The 15,813-nt window shown below is 44.8% G+C and overlaps 1 protein-coding gene across 10 annotated transcripts in view; it reads left to right on the forward strand.

The window, feature by feature from the left end:
• LOC115124084 (dedicator of cytokinesis protein 9-like) overlaps positions 1 to 15,813 on the forward strand; it is a 229,148-nt gene that overhangs the window by 193,219 nt on the left and 20,116 nt on the right. For 7 of the 10 annotated variants that reach the window (XM_065019375.1, XM_065019383.1, XM_065019385.1 and 4 more), the window contains exons 46-50: positions 7,048 to 7,170; positions 9,114 to 9,227; positions 11,376 to 11,405; positions 14,387 to 14,533; positions 14,624 to 14,834. In XM_065019375.1, coding sequence (XP_064875447.1) covers positions 7,048 to 7,170; positions 9,114 to 9,227; positions 11,376 to 11,405; positions 14,387 to 14,533; positions 14,624 to 14,834 — 625 coding nt within the window. The remainder of the gene's footprint in view (positions 1 to 7,047; positions 7,171 to 9,113; positions 9,228 to 11,375; positions 11,406 to 14,386; positions 14,534 to 14,623; positions 14,835 to 15,813) is intronic. The other 3 variants (XM_065019381.1, XM_065019372.1, XM_065019374.1) reach the window with 1 other exon arrangement.

Here is a 15,813-nt window from a genome sequence, read left to right on the forward strand (position 1 = left end):
TACACACCATCTCATTATTGCAGTCCCACACATACAGTACACACCATCTCATAAGCATGATACTGCACATGAGCCTATAAAAGGTATATTTTGTTTGACTGTAGAAGGTGGTGTGTAGATACTAGAATATCGCTGTGATATTTCTGCTGTGTGCAGCCTTGACGGATTCCATGGGATGATGTGGTGCACTCTATGCTGATAAACCTATTCTTAGCCATGTTCAGTGGTGATTTCAGAATGTAAATCTTGGTGGAGCAAACTCAAAAAAATGTTTTTAGATGCATGCCAGCAAAGCCACTAAATAACAAAACACTAAACAATACATTAATTGCACTATAACGGTGACAAACAGTGCCCACAAACTGTTAGGGCCAACATAAAGCTGTCCCAACACCTTACTACTGCTACACCTGGCTATCAGCGGAGCCTTGTCTGGCAGCGAAACAGTTCATTCAGCCTCATTTACTGCCTTTAAAAAAAACATAGCTGATATGGCAGACTTGCTTAAACAAATGTGGTTTCTACTGACAATTGAGATGTACAAACTATGGCATAAGGGGACAAGGAGCGGATAAGAGGCTTAAGATATTAATGAGCGAGCTAGGAAGAACATAGTCAATATCACTATTTGTTTTGCACTTTTGAAATGTACAGCGACAGAATTCAGGTCATGGGCAGTTCTTAATCTCCCTGTACACCAAGTCAAAATTGTAGGATAAATAAAGGGGGCATATAAGCAGACAATGAAGCTCTTACAATATTTGATGATTACATTTCTCTAAAACAGGTTATAGGCTACATGTGCACCACCAAATCAGAACAGTAGGCCAAGTTGAGAGGGGGAAAGGGACCAAATTATTAGGGTGAGGCACATGGGCTACTAACAGCTTACTACACAACATACACTTAGTATTACTTTCTTAGCTACAGTATACATATCTCCCTGCCACATTACATCATTTATGCAGCAACATACAATACGTTTTTGGACTGTGCTCACTTGAACAGGAAGGTGGCGCGGCGGTCCTTCTTCTGGGCAAATTTTGTCATCAGACTTTGTCATCAATGTCTGGCATTCTCTGGATTTATGGTGCTTTCAAGACAATTGGGAACTCAGAAAAAAACATGGTTGAATCATGACGTCAGTGATCTTCAAGTCGGAGCTCTAGAAAGAGACCTGAGTTCCCGACTTGGAATTCCGAGTTGGACGACCTTTCAAAATATATTTTCCCAGTCGGAGCTAGTTTTTTCAGATTACACAGTTGTCTTGAACTCACTGAAGTCTGAGATTTCCCAGGTCTGAGTTTCCAGTTGTTTTCAACGCAGCAGAAGTCATGCTGTTTTGACAGCATGGCCAATGTATTCAACCTTTTCTGGCCAATGATGTTGAATGTTTATGTGAGATCCTTAAACCCAGACTTGGACCACACACCCACTCCACTCAATAGCAGGCTAGTGATTGCTTCGCAACGCTTGCAGTTAGCCACTGATTCCTTCCAAACCACTCATTGTTGAATTTGCGATTTCCGACTTGTTGTGTAATGTTTATGTCCAATGACTGATGAGCACCGATACGTTTGATCTATAATTTCTCTTCATATGACAAGGATTGAACAGGATTTTCCAGTAGATTATCAACTTGATTCATGATTACTGCTTGTCTAGCTTGCTAGCTAAAATGTTGACATGATCAGTCCAATAAAAACTACGGTAGATATAACGTGATTTGACATCATTTTATCTGTGGCCAATGACCTTGAGCTTTCTTGGATGGGCACTTCTAATGTAAATTTATGGCAGCCCCCAGGGGGCTTGAACTGCCTAACTTTCCCTGTAGATTCTGCGGTGACATAGTGTCCTCATGAGTGACAGAACACTGAGCCAATCACGGCGCAACTAAAGAGGATTTTCCGCTGGCTGCCCCTCCACCACAGGAAGCACTGAGCTGGGCTGAAACACCTGCATTTTGAAGCTGCAGTACTCAAGAAAGCAATAAAGAGATCATGCTTGTATGCAGCTTTATTCAGTCAAATAATGGTGCTCTGCCCCACCTGCCCTGAATGACAGGTCCCCACTGTGTCTAGTTGACTCATTTATAAAAACATTTTGCTATGTTATGTAGTTTAACAAGTGGATTATTTAGCTTTTCACTCACAGTCACTGAGTAGCCAATAGGCCTACTCCCTACCAAAATCCTGTGACTTCACTGACTTGTCTGATAACCAATCAGTGTGGTTTTGTTTCACTGAATCTCTGTCTTTATAGGCTACTTGGTTTAATTGGTTTCTGTCTGGGCAAATAAGTGGAGATGGTATCTCATCTATTCGTTTGCTCATCTCTCACTGAACATAATCATTTAGCATGCTATAATGTAGTCTAAATTAAGTGTTCATCTATCACTGATCATAAACATTTAGCATGCTATGATGTAGTCTAAATTAAGTGTTCATCTATCACTGATCGTAAACATTTAGCATGCTATGATGTAGTCTAAATCAAGTGCAGGCCTATTATTTTACTCGATCGTATATAGACATCTCCAAAAGCCTGCGGAGGTTGTGAAATATGAACAGGAGACTCACATGCTTCTGACAATAGGATTGCTATTATTTTCTATGGGGATCATGATGAATGTAAGACCCAACGCCTGCTCCCTAACGAAGTGGATTGAAGTTAGAACAGAGATGAAAGGTGGCTTGCCTTGTTTCTATTTGTCCTATAATGCTTCTTAGGACCTGCCTAAACAATGGCGTATATTCCCAATGGATTTATTCAAATAGACGCCCACCCATATCTGCACACCACTACTACCGCTCGTCTTCGGCATGAGAGGTATAAAAGGTATACTCAGGCAAGAATGTGGTAAAAATGGTTCCGTTTCTAAAGGGGTCATCTAAACATTGCCCAATAATTTGTTTTTTTACAGGGAAAATACTATAAATCCTTAGCAGGATTAGCTTATTTTATGCTCAGTTTATCTCCTTGGCTTCTCTCCAGCACTCCTGAACCGCTAATCAAAGGGCTTCCCAGATTATTTACATTGCCCCCCACCCCCTATTTACATTGCCCCCCTATTTATATTGCCCCCCTATTTACATTGCCCCCCCCCCTCTTTAGCGCTGCCGCTACTCTCTGTTTATTATCTATGCATAGTCACTTTAACTGCGTGTACATATTGCCTCGACTGGCTGGTGCCCCCGGCACATTGACTCTGTACCGGTACCCCCTGTATATAGCCTCCACATTGACTCTGTACCGATACCCCCTGTATATAGCCTCCACATTGACTCTGTACCGGTACCCCCTGTATATAGCCTCCACATTGACTCTGTACTGGTACCCCCTGTATATAGCCTCCACATTGACTCTGTACCGATACCCCCTGTATATAGCCTCCACATTGACTCTGTACCGGTACCCCCTGTATATAGCCTCCACATTGACTCTGTACCGGTACCCCCTGTATATAGCCTCCACATTGACTCTGTACCGGTACCCCCTGTATATAGCCTCCACATTGACTCTGTACCGGTACCCCCTGTATATAGCCTCCACATTGACTCTGTACCGGTACCCCCTGTATATACATTTAACATTTTACATTTACATTTAAGTCATTTAGCAGACGCTCTTATCCAGAGCGACTTACAAATTGGTGCATTCACCTTATGACATCCAGTGGAACAGTAGTGCATTTAAATCTTTTAAGGGGGGTGAGAGGGATTACTTTATCCTATCCTAGGTATTCCTTAAAGAGGTGGGGTTTCAGGTGTCTCCGGAAGGTGGTGATTGACTCCGCTGTCCTGGCGTCGTGAGGGAGTTTGTTCCACCATTGGGGGGCCAGAGCAGCGAACAGTTTTGACTGGGCTGAGCGGGAACTGTACTTCCTCAGTGGTAGGGAGGCGAGCAGGCCAGAGGTGGATGAACGCAGTGCCCTTGTTTGGGTGTAGGGCCTGATCAGAGTCTGGAGGTACTGAGGTGCCGTTCCCCTCGCAGCTCCGTAGGCAAGCACCATGGTCTTGTAGCGGATGCGAGCTTCAACTGGAAGCCAGTGGAGAGAGCGGAGAAGCGGGGTGACGTGAGAGAACTTGGGAAGGTTGAACACCAGACGGGCTGCGGCGTTCTGGATGAGCTGTAGGGGTTTAATGGCACAGGCAGGGAGCCCAGCCAACAGCGAGTTGCAGTAATCCAGACGGGAGATGACAAGTGCCTGGATTAGGACCTGCGCCGCTTCCTGTGTGAGGCAGGGTCGTACTCTGCGGATGTTGTAGAGCATGAACCTACAGGAACGGGCCACCGCCTTGATGTTAGTTGAGAACGACAGGGTGTTGTCCAGGATCAAGCCAAGGTTCTTAACGCTCTGGGAGGAGGACACAATGGAGTTGTCAACCGTGATGGCGAGATCATGGAACGGGCAGTCCTTCCCCGGGAGGAAGAGCAGCTCCGTCTTGCCGAGGTTCAGCTTGAGGTGGTGATCCGTCATCCACACTGATATGTCTGCCAGACATGCAGAGATGCGATTCGCCACCTGGTCATCAGAAGGGGGAAAGGAGAAGATTAATTGTGTGTCGTCTGCATAGCAATGATAGGAGAGACCATGTGAGGTTATGACAGAGCCAAGTGACTTGGTGTATAGCGAGAATAGGAGAGGGCCTAGAACAGAGCCCTGGGGGACACCAGTGGTGAGAGCACGTGGTGTGGAGACGGATTCTCGCCACGCCACCTGGTAGGAGCGACCTGTCAGGTAGGACGCAATCCAAGCGTGGGCCGCGCCGGAGATGCCCAACTCGGAGAGGGTGGAGAGGAGGATCTGATGGTTCACAGTATCGAAGGCAGCCGATAGGTCTAGAAGGATGAGAGCAGAGGAGAGAGAGTTAGCTTTAGCAGTGCGGAGCGCCTCCGTGATACAGAGAAGAGCAGTCTCAGTTGAATGACTAGTCTTGAAACCTGACTGATATGGATCAAGAAGGTCATTCTGAGAGAGATAGCGGGAGAGCTGGCCAAGGACGGCACGTTCAAGAGTTTTGGAGAGAAAAGAAAGAAGGGATACTGGTCTGTAGGTTTTTTCAGAAGGGGTGCAACTCTCGCTCTCTTGAAGACGGAAGGGACGTAGCCAGCGGTCAGGGATGAGTTGATGAGCGAGGTGAGGTAAGGGAGAAGGTCTCCGGAAATGGTCTGGAGAAGAGAGGAGGGGATAGGGTCAAGCGGACAGGTTGTTGGGCGGCCGGCCGTCACAAGACGAGAGATTTCATCTGGAGAGAGAGGGGAGAAAGAGGTCAGAGCACAGGGTAGGGCAGTGTGAGCAGAACCAGCGGTGTCGTTTGACTTAGCAAACGAGGATCGGATGTCGTCAACCTTCTTTTCAAAATGGTTGACGAAGTCATCTGCAGAGAGGGAGGAGGGGGAGGAGGATTCAGGAGGGAGGAGAAGGTGGCAAAGAGCTTCCTAGGGTTAGAAGCAGATGCTTGGAATTTAGAGTGGTAGAAAGTGGCTTTAGCAGCAGAGAGAGAAGAGGAAAATGTAGAGAGGAGGGAGTGAAAGGATGCCAGGTCCGCAGGGAGGCGAGTTTTCCTCCATTTCCGCTCGGCTGCCCGGAGCCCTGTATATAGCCTCCACATTGACTATGTACCGGTACCCCCTGTATATAGCCTCCACATGGACTCTGTACCGGTACCCCCTGTATATAGCCTCCACATTGACTCTGTACCGGTACCCCCTGTATATAGCCTCCACATTGACTCTGTACCGGTACCCCCTGTATATAGCCTGCACATTGACTCTGTACCGGTACCCTCTGTATATAGCCTGCACATTGACTCTGTACCGGTACCTCCTGTATATAGCCTCCACTTTGACTCTGTACCGGTACCCCCTGTATATAGCCTGCACATTGACTCTGTACCGGTACCCCCTGTATATAGCCTGCACATTGACTCTGTACCGGTACCTCCTGTATATAGCCTCCACTTTGACTCTGTACCGGTACCCCCTGTATATAGCCTGCACATTGACTCTGTACCGGTACCTCCTGTATATAGCCTGCACATTGACTCTGTACCGGTACCTCCTGTATATAGCCTGCACATTGACTCTGTACCGGTACCACCTGTATATAGCCTTGCTATTGTTATTTTACTGCTGCTCTTTAATTATTTATTCATTACTAATTATTTGGTACTTTTATTTCTTTTTTGGGGGGTATTTTTCTTAAAACTGCATTGTTGGTTAAGGGCTTGTAAGTAAGAATTTCAGGTCTTGTAAGTAGAGTCTACACCTGTTGTATTCAACGCATGTGACAAATACAATTTGATTTGAAATTGTGGAGTTTTCAGTCTCATGGAGATAACATCTCTACAAGGTAGATGCCTGGTTATCAGTGAATCAGCTCTGCTCCACACTATCCAACAACGTGTAAAGCAAAAAACGCTCACAGAACAACATGTAACCAATTCCAACCAATCAAATTATTGCTTGAATTTAGTACAACTAAATGGCACAGCATAGCTTATCAGCTCAATAGCTTTTAAGAGGCCATGTGGAACACATGCGCTTTTAAATCCCATTTTCATCTCTTGTTCACCCATATCCTCATTATACACAATGTCAGAGGAGTTATACAACTCTTCATGTTGTGTTGCATCAAGGACACTAGCTTGTGTTGCATCAAGGACACTAGCTTGTGTTGCATCAAGGACACTATCTTGTGTTGCATCAAGGACACTAGCTTGTGTTGCATCAAGGACACTAGCTTGTGTTGCATCAAGGACACTAGCTTGTGTTGCATCACGGACACTAGCTTGTGTTGCATCAAGGACACTAGCTTGTGTTGCATCAAGGACACTAGCTTGTGTTGCATCAAGGACACTAGCTTGTGTTGCATCAAGGACAATTAGGTATTTAGTATTCATAACTCTTCCAGTACTTTTGCACTAACCTTCCTAAAAGCTTTGAAATGAAGCCATGGTGTGTGTGTCATCCATAGCCAGATCATCTTCGCATGGACACGGTATGACAGCAGTGTTTTATCTGTCCCTCTCTCCCATACAGGATGTCCTGATGGAGCTGTTGGAAGAGTGTGCTGATGGCCTGTGGAAGGCTGAGCGCTATGAGCTCATCTCAGACGTCTACAAGCTCATCATCCCCATCTACGAACAGGGGAGGGATTTTGAGGTACAGCAGCAGACCTGCAGCCTCTGATCTCACTCTCCATGTCCTGGGGCTCAACTCTATCTGATGTCATTGTCTGTATCATTGGGCTCAACTCCCTCTGATGTCACTCTTTATGTCATGGGGCTCAACTCTATCTGATGTCATTGTCTATATCATTGGGATCAACTCCCTCTGATGTCACTCTCTATGTCATGGGGCTCAACTCTATCTGATGTCATTGTCTGTATCATTGGGCTCAACTCCCTCTGATGTCACTCGCTATGTCCTGGGGCTCAACTCTATCTGATGTCACTGTCTATATCATGGGGCTCAACACCCTCTGATGTCACTCGCTATGTCATTTAAATAAATAAAAAATGCACCTTTATTTAACCAGGTAAGCTAGTTGAGAACAAGTTCTCATTTACAACTGCGACCTTGCCAAGATAAAGCAAAGCAGTGTGACACAAACAACAACACAGAGTTACACATGGAATAAACAAGCATACAGTCATTAACTCAATATAAAAAAAGAGTCTATACACAGTGTGTGCAAATGGCGTGAGGAGGTAAGGCAATAAATAGGCCATAGTAGCGAAGTAATTACAATTTAGCAAATTAACACTGAAGTGATAGATGAGCAGATGGTGATGTGCAAGTAGAAATACTAGTGTGCAAAAGAGCAGAAAACTAAATAAAAACAAAATGGGGATGAGGTAGGTAGTTTGGATGGGCAATTTACAGATTGGCTATGTATAGCTGCATTGATCGGTTAGCTGCTCAGATAGCTGATGTTTAAAGTTAGTGGGGGAAATATAAGTCTCCAGCTTCAGCGATTTTTGCAGTTCGTTCCAGTCATTGGCAGCAGAGAACTGGAAGGAAAGGCGGCCAAAAGAGGTGTTGGCTTTGGGGATGACCAGTGAGATATACCTGCTGGAACGTGTGCTACGGGTGGGTGTTGTTATCGTGACCAGTGAGGTGAGATAAGGCAGAGCTTTACCTAGCATAGACTTATAAATGACCTGGAGCCAGTGGGTTTGGCGACAAATATGTAGTGAGGGCCAGCCGAATAGAGCATACAGGTCGCAGTGGTGGGTGGTATACATTGGGGCAAAACAGTATTTAGTCAGCCACCAATTGTGCAAGTTCTCCCACTTAAAAAGATGGGAGAGGCCTGTAATTTTCATCATATGTACACTTCAACTATGACAGACAAAATGAGAAAAAAAAATCCAGAAAATCACATTGTAGGATTTTTAATGAATTTATTTGCAAATTATGGTGGAAAATAAGTATTTAGATTAATATTTATCGGTGGTGACAGTGTTTCTTAGCCTCAGTGTAGTGGGCAACTGAGAGGAGGTGCTCTTATTCTCCATGGACTTTACAGTGTCCCAAAACTTTTTGGAGTTAGAGCTACAGGATGCACATTTCTGTTTGAAAAAGCTGGCCTTTGCTTTCCTGACTGACTGCATGTATTGGTTCCTGACTCCCCTGAAAAGTTGCATATTGCAGGGCCTCTGATGTCACCGTCTATGTCATGGGGCTCAACTCCCGCTGATGTCACTCTCTATGTCATGGGGCTCAACTCCCGCTGATGTCACCGTCTATGTCATGGGGCCCAACTGCCTCTGATGTCACTCTCTATGTCATGGGGCTCAAATCCCGCTGATGTCACTCTCTATGTCATGGGGCTCAAATCCCGCTGATGTCACTCTCTATGTCATGGGGCCCAACTCCCGCTGATGTCACTCTCTATGTCATGGGGCTCAACTGTCTCTGATGTCACTGTCTATGTCATGGGGCTCAACTCCTTCTGATGTCACTATCTATGTCATGGAGCTCAACTCCCGCTGATGTCACTGTCTATGTGATGGTGCCCAACGATAATGTCTCAAGGCTCCCAAACATGGATAAAGACACAGATTCTTATCAATGTGTTTGTGTGTTTCTCATTTCCATAGAAACTGTCTCACCTGTATGACACCCTCCATCGTGCCTACATCAAAGTGACAGAGGTCATGCACACGGGCAAGAGGCTGCTGGGAACCTACTTCAGAGTGGCTTTCTTTGGCCAGGTAAGATAATGATTGACATCTGATGGTAGGCTGTCGTACAACAAAAAAACAATGCATTGGAGATCAAACAAGTTGTTTCCCTTTTCCCATTATACTATTGCTTTGCTCTTTCCAGTACGTTATACAGGTATTAGATATTGTAGACATTATATTTTTTGTATTTTTTTAAAGATGAATTCAGACATAAATTGCAAAATTGATTTAGAACACATCTCCAAGTGCCCTATATCAAAACGGTGAACATCTTGATTTGATCATGGGAGCTGCTGGAAGCTTTTTGATTGATAAAAGCATGATCAGATCACGTGGTCTTTTATTACTCATTCTAATGCCTTTTTTTCATGCTTTTCATCCTCTTTAAAGGCAGCGGTAAGTTCTGCAGTCGGCTCTGCTCACTTTCCTGAGCAGCCTAAATCTGTGTGAGGTGCTGCTGCTGTAATCCATGACATGTTTCAGCCACTAGTGTGATGCTACTTTAATCCATGACATGTTTCAGCCACTAGTGTGATGCTACTTTAATCCATGACATGTTTCAGTCACTAGTGTGACGCTGCTTTAATCCATGACATGTTTCAGCCACGAGTGTGATGCTACTTTAATCCATGACATGTTTCAGCCACTAGTCTGATGCTACTTTAATCCATGACATGTTTCAGCCACTAGTGTGATGCTACTTTAATCCATGACATGTTTCAGTCACTAGTGTGACGCTGCTTTAATCCATGACATGTTTCAGCCACGAGTGTGATGCTACTTTAATCCATGACATGTTTCAGCCACTAGTCTGATGCTGCTTTAATCCATGACATGTTTCAGCCACTATTCTGATGCTGCTTTAATCCATGACATGTTTCAGCCACTAGTGTGATGCTACTTTAATCCATGACATGTTTCAGCCACTAGTGTGATGCTGCTTTAATCCATGACATGTTTCAGCCACTAGTCTGATGCTGCTTTAATCCATGACATGTTTCAGCGTGATGCTGCTTTAATCCATGACATGTTTCAGCATGATGCTGCTTTAATCCATGACATGTTTCAGCGTGATGCTGCTTTAATCCATGACATGTTTCAGTGTGATGCTGCTTTAATCCATGACATGTTTCAGCGTGATGCTGCTTTAATCCATGACATGTTTCACTGTGATGCTGCTTTAATCCATGACATGTTTCAGCCACTAGTGTGATGCTGCTTTAATCCATGACATGTTTCAGCCACTAGTGTGATGCTACTTTAATCCATGACATGTTTCAGTCACTAGTGTGACGCTGCTTTAATCCATGACATGTTTCAGCCACGAGTGTGATGCTACTTTAATCCATGACATGTTTCAGCCACTAGTCTGATGCTGCTTTAATCCATGACATGTTTCAGCCACTAGTGTGATGCTGCTTTAATCCATGACATGTTTCAGCCACTAGTCTGATGCTGCTTTAATCCATGACATGTTTCAGCGTGATGCTGCTTTAATCCATGACATGTTTCAGCGTGATGCTGCTTTAATCCATGACATGTTTCAGCGTGATGCTGCTTTAATCCATGACATGTTTCAGTGTGATGCTGCTTTAATCCATGACATGTTTCAGCGTGATGCTGCTTTAATCCATGACATGTTTCAGTGTGATGCTGCTTTAATCCATGACATGTTTCAGCGTGATGCTGCTTTAATCCATGACATGTTTCAGCGTGATGCTGCTTTAATCCATGACATGTTTCAGCGTGATGCTGCTTTAATCCATGACATGTTTCAGTGTGATGCTGCTTTAATCCATGACATGTTTCAGCGTGATGCTGCTTTAATCCATGACATGTTTCAGCGTGATGCTGCTTTAATCCATGACATGTTTCAGCGTGATGCTGCTTTAATCCATGACATGTTTCAGCCACTAGTGTGCTGCTTAAATCTGCTTTCATCTAAGTCTTCTTACACCTGGTTCTTCCTCGTCTTTCAGTGTGTTAACTAGTTGCTTTTGACAGTTTGCTTTGTTGGAGTGGATAACCTTCCCAGAACCGTGTTCCTTCTGACTGACTGTGTTCTTTCTGTATGTGGTGTTATGGTGTGAATGCTTATCTGCTATAGTTGTAGCCTGGGTGGTGTTGGAATAACTATGATTTTGTTTTCTGTTGCTCTACCTTACCACTCCGTAGCAGTACCAGTTTACTGACTCTGAGACTGAGGTAAATGAATGAGAAAGTGGTGAATCGGGTGAATGCACTGCATTGAAGCTTAAGGCTTATGATTGTGGTCTGGGTTAGTAGTCAGTGGTATTACTGGTATGTGTCCATCACCGCTTCGTTACCTCCTCCTAGCTTATCTTATCCATCTCAGCACCCTCTACTACTGCCTGGCTCAGTGTTGCCCTGACAACAAGAGGCTATATTAGTCAAGGTTTAAGGGTAGGATTTCATGTCTTACTGGGTACATGTTTCCAGTCATCTAGCTGGTGGCTACTACCCCATTCATCTACAATGTTAAGGTCATTTTTATTGTCGTTTTTGGGGGGTATAAATAATGTAGACCCTTTGATGGAGTGAAATTCCATCCTCTGCATTCATCCTATTTATTAGTCCCATAGCACTGTTCCTAGACCAGTTCTGTTGTTTGTTTCTGTGCTTTTGGGAATATGTATTTTGGGAATATTTCTTGCTCTTGGGTTCAGGATTATAGTGCCTTAGCTCTTCACTTGTGTTGTTGTGCTCATTGTTTTAGGTGTTCATACTACTTTTGATGTCTTTGTTACCTGAATACCTTCACATTTGTGTTTTCATGTTGTTTTCCTATTCTCTAACCCTAACCCCAACCCCTAACCCCTAACCCTAACCCTAACCCCTACCCCTAACCCCAACCCCTAACCCCTACCCCTAACCCCAACCCCTAACCCCTAACCCCTAACCCTATTCTCTACCCCTAACCCCTAACCCGATTCTCTACCCCTAACCCTATTCTCTACCCCTAACCCTATTCTCTAACCCTAACCCCTAACCCTATTCTCTAACCCTAACCCCTAACCCTATTCTCTAACCCTAACCCCTAACCCTATTCTCTACCCCTAACCCGTAACCCTATTCTCTACCCCTAACCCTAACCCTATTATCTACCCCTAACCCTATTCTCTACCCCTAACCCCTAACCCTATTCTCTACCCCTAACCCTATTCTCTACCCCTAACCCTATTCTCTAACCCTAACCCTATTCTCTACCCCTAACCCCTAACCCTATTCTCTACCCCTAACCCCTAACCCTATTCTCTACCCCTAACCCTATTCTCTACCCCTAACCCCTAACCCTATTCTCTACCCCTAACCCTATTCTCTAACCCTAACCCTATTCTCTACCCCTAACCCCTAACCCTATTCTCTACCCCTAACCCCTAACCCTATTCTCTACCCCTAACCCTAACCCTAACCCTATTCTCTAACCCTAACCCCTAACCCTATTCTCTACCCCTAACCCCTAACCTATTCTCTACCCCTAACCCCTAACCCTATTCTCTACCCCTAACCCTATTCTCTACCCCTAACCCTATTCTCTACCCCTAACCCTATTCTCTAACCCTAACCCTATTCTCTACCCCTAACCCTATTCTCTACCCCTAACCCTATTCTCTAACCCTAACCCCTAACCCTATTCTCTACCCCTAACCCTATTCTCTACCCCTAACACCTAACCCTATTCTCTAACCCTAACCCCTAACCCCTAACCCCATTCTCTAACCCTAACCCCTAACCCTATTCTCTACCCCTAACCCTATTCTCTAACCCTAACCCCTAACCCTATTCTCTACCCCTAACCCTATTCTCTACCCCTAACCCTATTCTCTACCCCTAACCCTATTCTCTAACCCTAACCCTATTCTCTACCCCTAACCCCTAACCCCTAACCCTATTCTCTACCCCTAACCCCTAACCCCTAACCCTATTCTCTACCCCTAACCCTATTCTCTACCCCTAACCCCTAACCCTATTCTCTCCTAACCCCTAACCCTATTATCTACCCCTAACCCCTAACCCTATTATCTACCCCTAACCCCTAACCCTATTCTCTACCCCTAACCCTATTCTCTACCCCTAACCCCTAACCCTATTCTCTACCCCTAACCCCTAACCCTATTCTCTAACCCTAACCCTAACCCTATTCTCTAACCCTAACTCCTAACCCTATTCTCTAACCCTAACCCCTAACCCTATTCTCTAACCCTAACCCTAACCCTATTCTCTACCCCTAACCCCTAACCCCTAACCCTATTCTCTACCCCTAACCCCTAACCATATTCTCTACCCCTAACCCTATTCTCTACCCCTAACCCTATTCTCTAACCCTAACCCCTAACCCCTAACCCCTAACCGTATTCTCTAACCCTAACCCTAACCCCTAACCCTATTCTCTACCCCTAACCCCTAACCCCTAACCCTATTCTCTACCCTAACCCTATTCTCTACCCCTAACCCCTAACCCTATTCTCTCCCTAACCCCTAACCCTATTATCTACCCTAACCCCTAACCCTATTATCTACCCCTAACCCCTAACCCTATTCTCTACCCCTAACCCTATTCTCTACCCTAACCCCTAACCCTATTCTCTACCCCTAACCCCTAACCCTATTCTCTACCCCTAACCCCTAACCCTATTCTCTAACCCTAACCCCTAACCCTATTATCTAACCCTAACCCCTAACCCTATTCTCTAACCCTAACCCCTAACCCTATTCTCTACCCCTAACCCTAACCCCTAACCTATTCTCTACCCCTAACCCCTAACCATATTCTCTACCCCTAACCCTATTCTCTACCCCTAACCCTATTCTCTAACCCTAACCCCTAACCCCTAACCCTAACCGTATTCTCTAACCCTAACCCCTAACCCTATTCTCTACCCCTAACCCTATTCTCTACCCCTAACCGTATTCTCTACCCCTAACCCCTAACCCTATTCTCTACCCCTAACCCTATTCTCTAACCCTAACCCCTAACCCTATTCTCTACCCCTAACCCCTAACCCTATTCTCTAACCCTAACCCCTAACCCCTAACCCCTAACTCTATTCTCTAACCCTAACCCCTAACCCCTAACCCTAACCCCTAACCCTATTCTCTAACCCTAACCCTCTCTAGTACTGTATGTACTATAACCATAGTGTGTAATGTTGGCTTCCTCCTAGGGATTCTTTGAGGATGAAGATGGTAAGGAGTACATCTACAAAGAACCCAAATTCACCCCACTGTCAGAGATATCTCAGAGGCTACTCAAGCTCTACTCTGACAAGTTCGGCCCGGAGAATGTCAAGATGATTCAGGACTCTGGGAGGGTAAGAGTCGAACTTTACTCTTAGTATTTTACCATTTATTTTGGGTTTCCATGGTTCTGATTGGTCCTTGATGTTATGCGTCCCATCCAGATCAACCCTAAAGATCTGGACTCTAAGTACGCCTACATCCAGGTGACCCACGTAACTCCGTTCCTGGAAGAGAAGGAGCTGATGGACCGGAAGACGGACTTTGAGAAGAGCCACAACATCCGGCGCTTTGACTTCGAGATGCCCTTCACCGTGTCGGGGAAGAAGCAGGGTGGGGTGGAGGAGCAGTATAAACGCAGGACCATCCTGACCAGTAGGTTCTACAGTACTTCATGTGAATCATAGGGTCAATGTGTTCACAGTAGAGACCCCATACTGTAGCTAGACCTCTCCTTCTGCTGTGCTGTTCATGAAATGTAGAGAAGTTCTGACAAAATCTGTGAATTTAAGATATGATTTCCCTTTAGAGACACAGATTGGGACACAACTCTAGATGACTCATCTCACTGAAAACAACGAGACACAAATATCAGACAGGTTCCTTATCACTCAAACTAATATGATCCACGCATACTGCTTAGAACACTCCCTACGAGTAGCTGGAAAAAGGGGGAGGGACTTCAGACAATCTACAGACACTGTATGTGTAGTCCATGGGAACCAGCTTCTGAGCAGACAACCGTATCAAAACCCATCAGTCCACACAAATCCACTCAGTGATGTTAAACATGTCATAGTATCTACAGTATTTACCTCATTCCCATAGAATACCTGCTAGTGCCGGCATACCTGTATCTTTCTCGCTGTCATATTAGGAAGGGTCCTGTGTAATTATGGAAATATTGAATTAGGTTCAGAGTATTTTTTTATATATATATTTTTTTGTAACCTTTATTTAACTAGGCAAGTCAGTTAAGAACTAATTCTTATTTTCAATGACGGTCTAGGAACAGTGGGTTAACTGCCTTGTTCAGGGGCAGAATGTCAGATTTGTACCTTGTCAGCTCGGGGATTTGAACTTGCAACCTTTCGGTTACTAGTCCGATGCTCTAACCACCCTGCCGCCCTGTATGTCAGCTGTTTTTTTAGAATCCTTCTTCATCCTAATTGGTTGTGTTTTATTTTGTTTTACAGTGTGAAATATCCCATAGTGCAACCTTTATTTTCATTAACTGATAGGGCTGCCTTCCCTCAAAGGTATTTATTGAGTGAATGAGTTTCACACTATAAAGCTGCTTGGAACACACATCTGTCTGAACACCTAAGAAATGCACCTGTGGGTAAGGAGTTCT

The sequence above is a fragment of the Oncorhynchus nerka genome, linkage group LG1 (genome assembly GCF_034236695.1).
Source record: "Oncorhynchus nerka isolate Pitt River linkage group LG1, Oner_Uvic_2.0, whole genome shotgun sequence".
Taxonomy (NCBI): Eukaryota; Metazoa; Chordata; class Actinopteri; order Salmoniformes; family Salmonidae; genus Oncorhynchus; species Oncorhynchus nerka.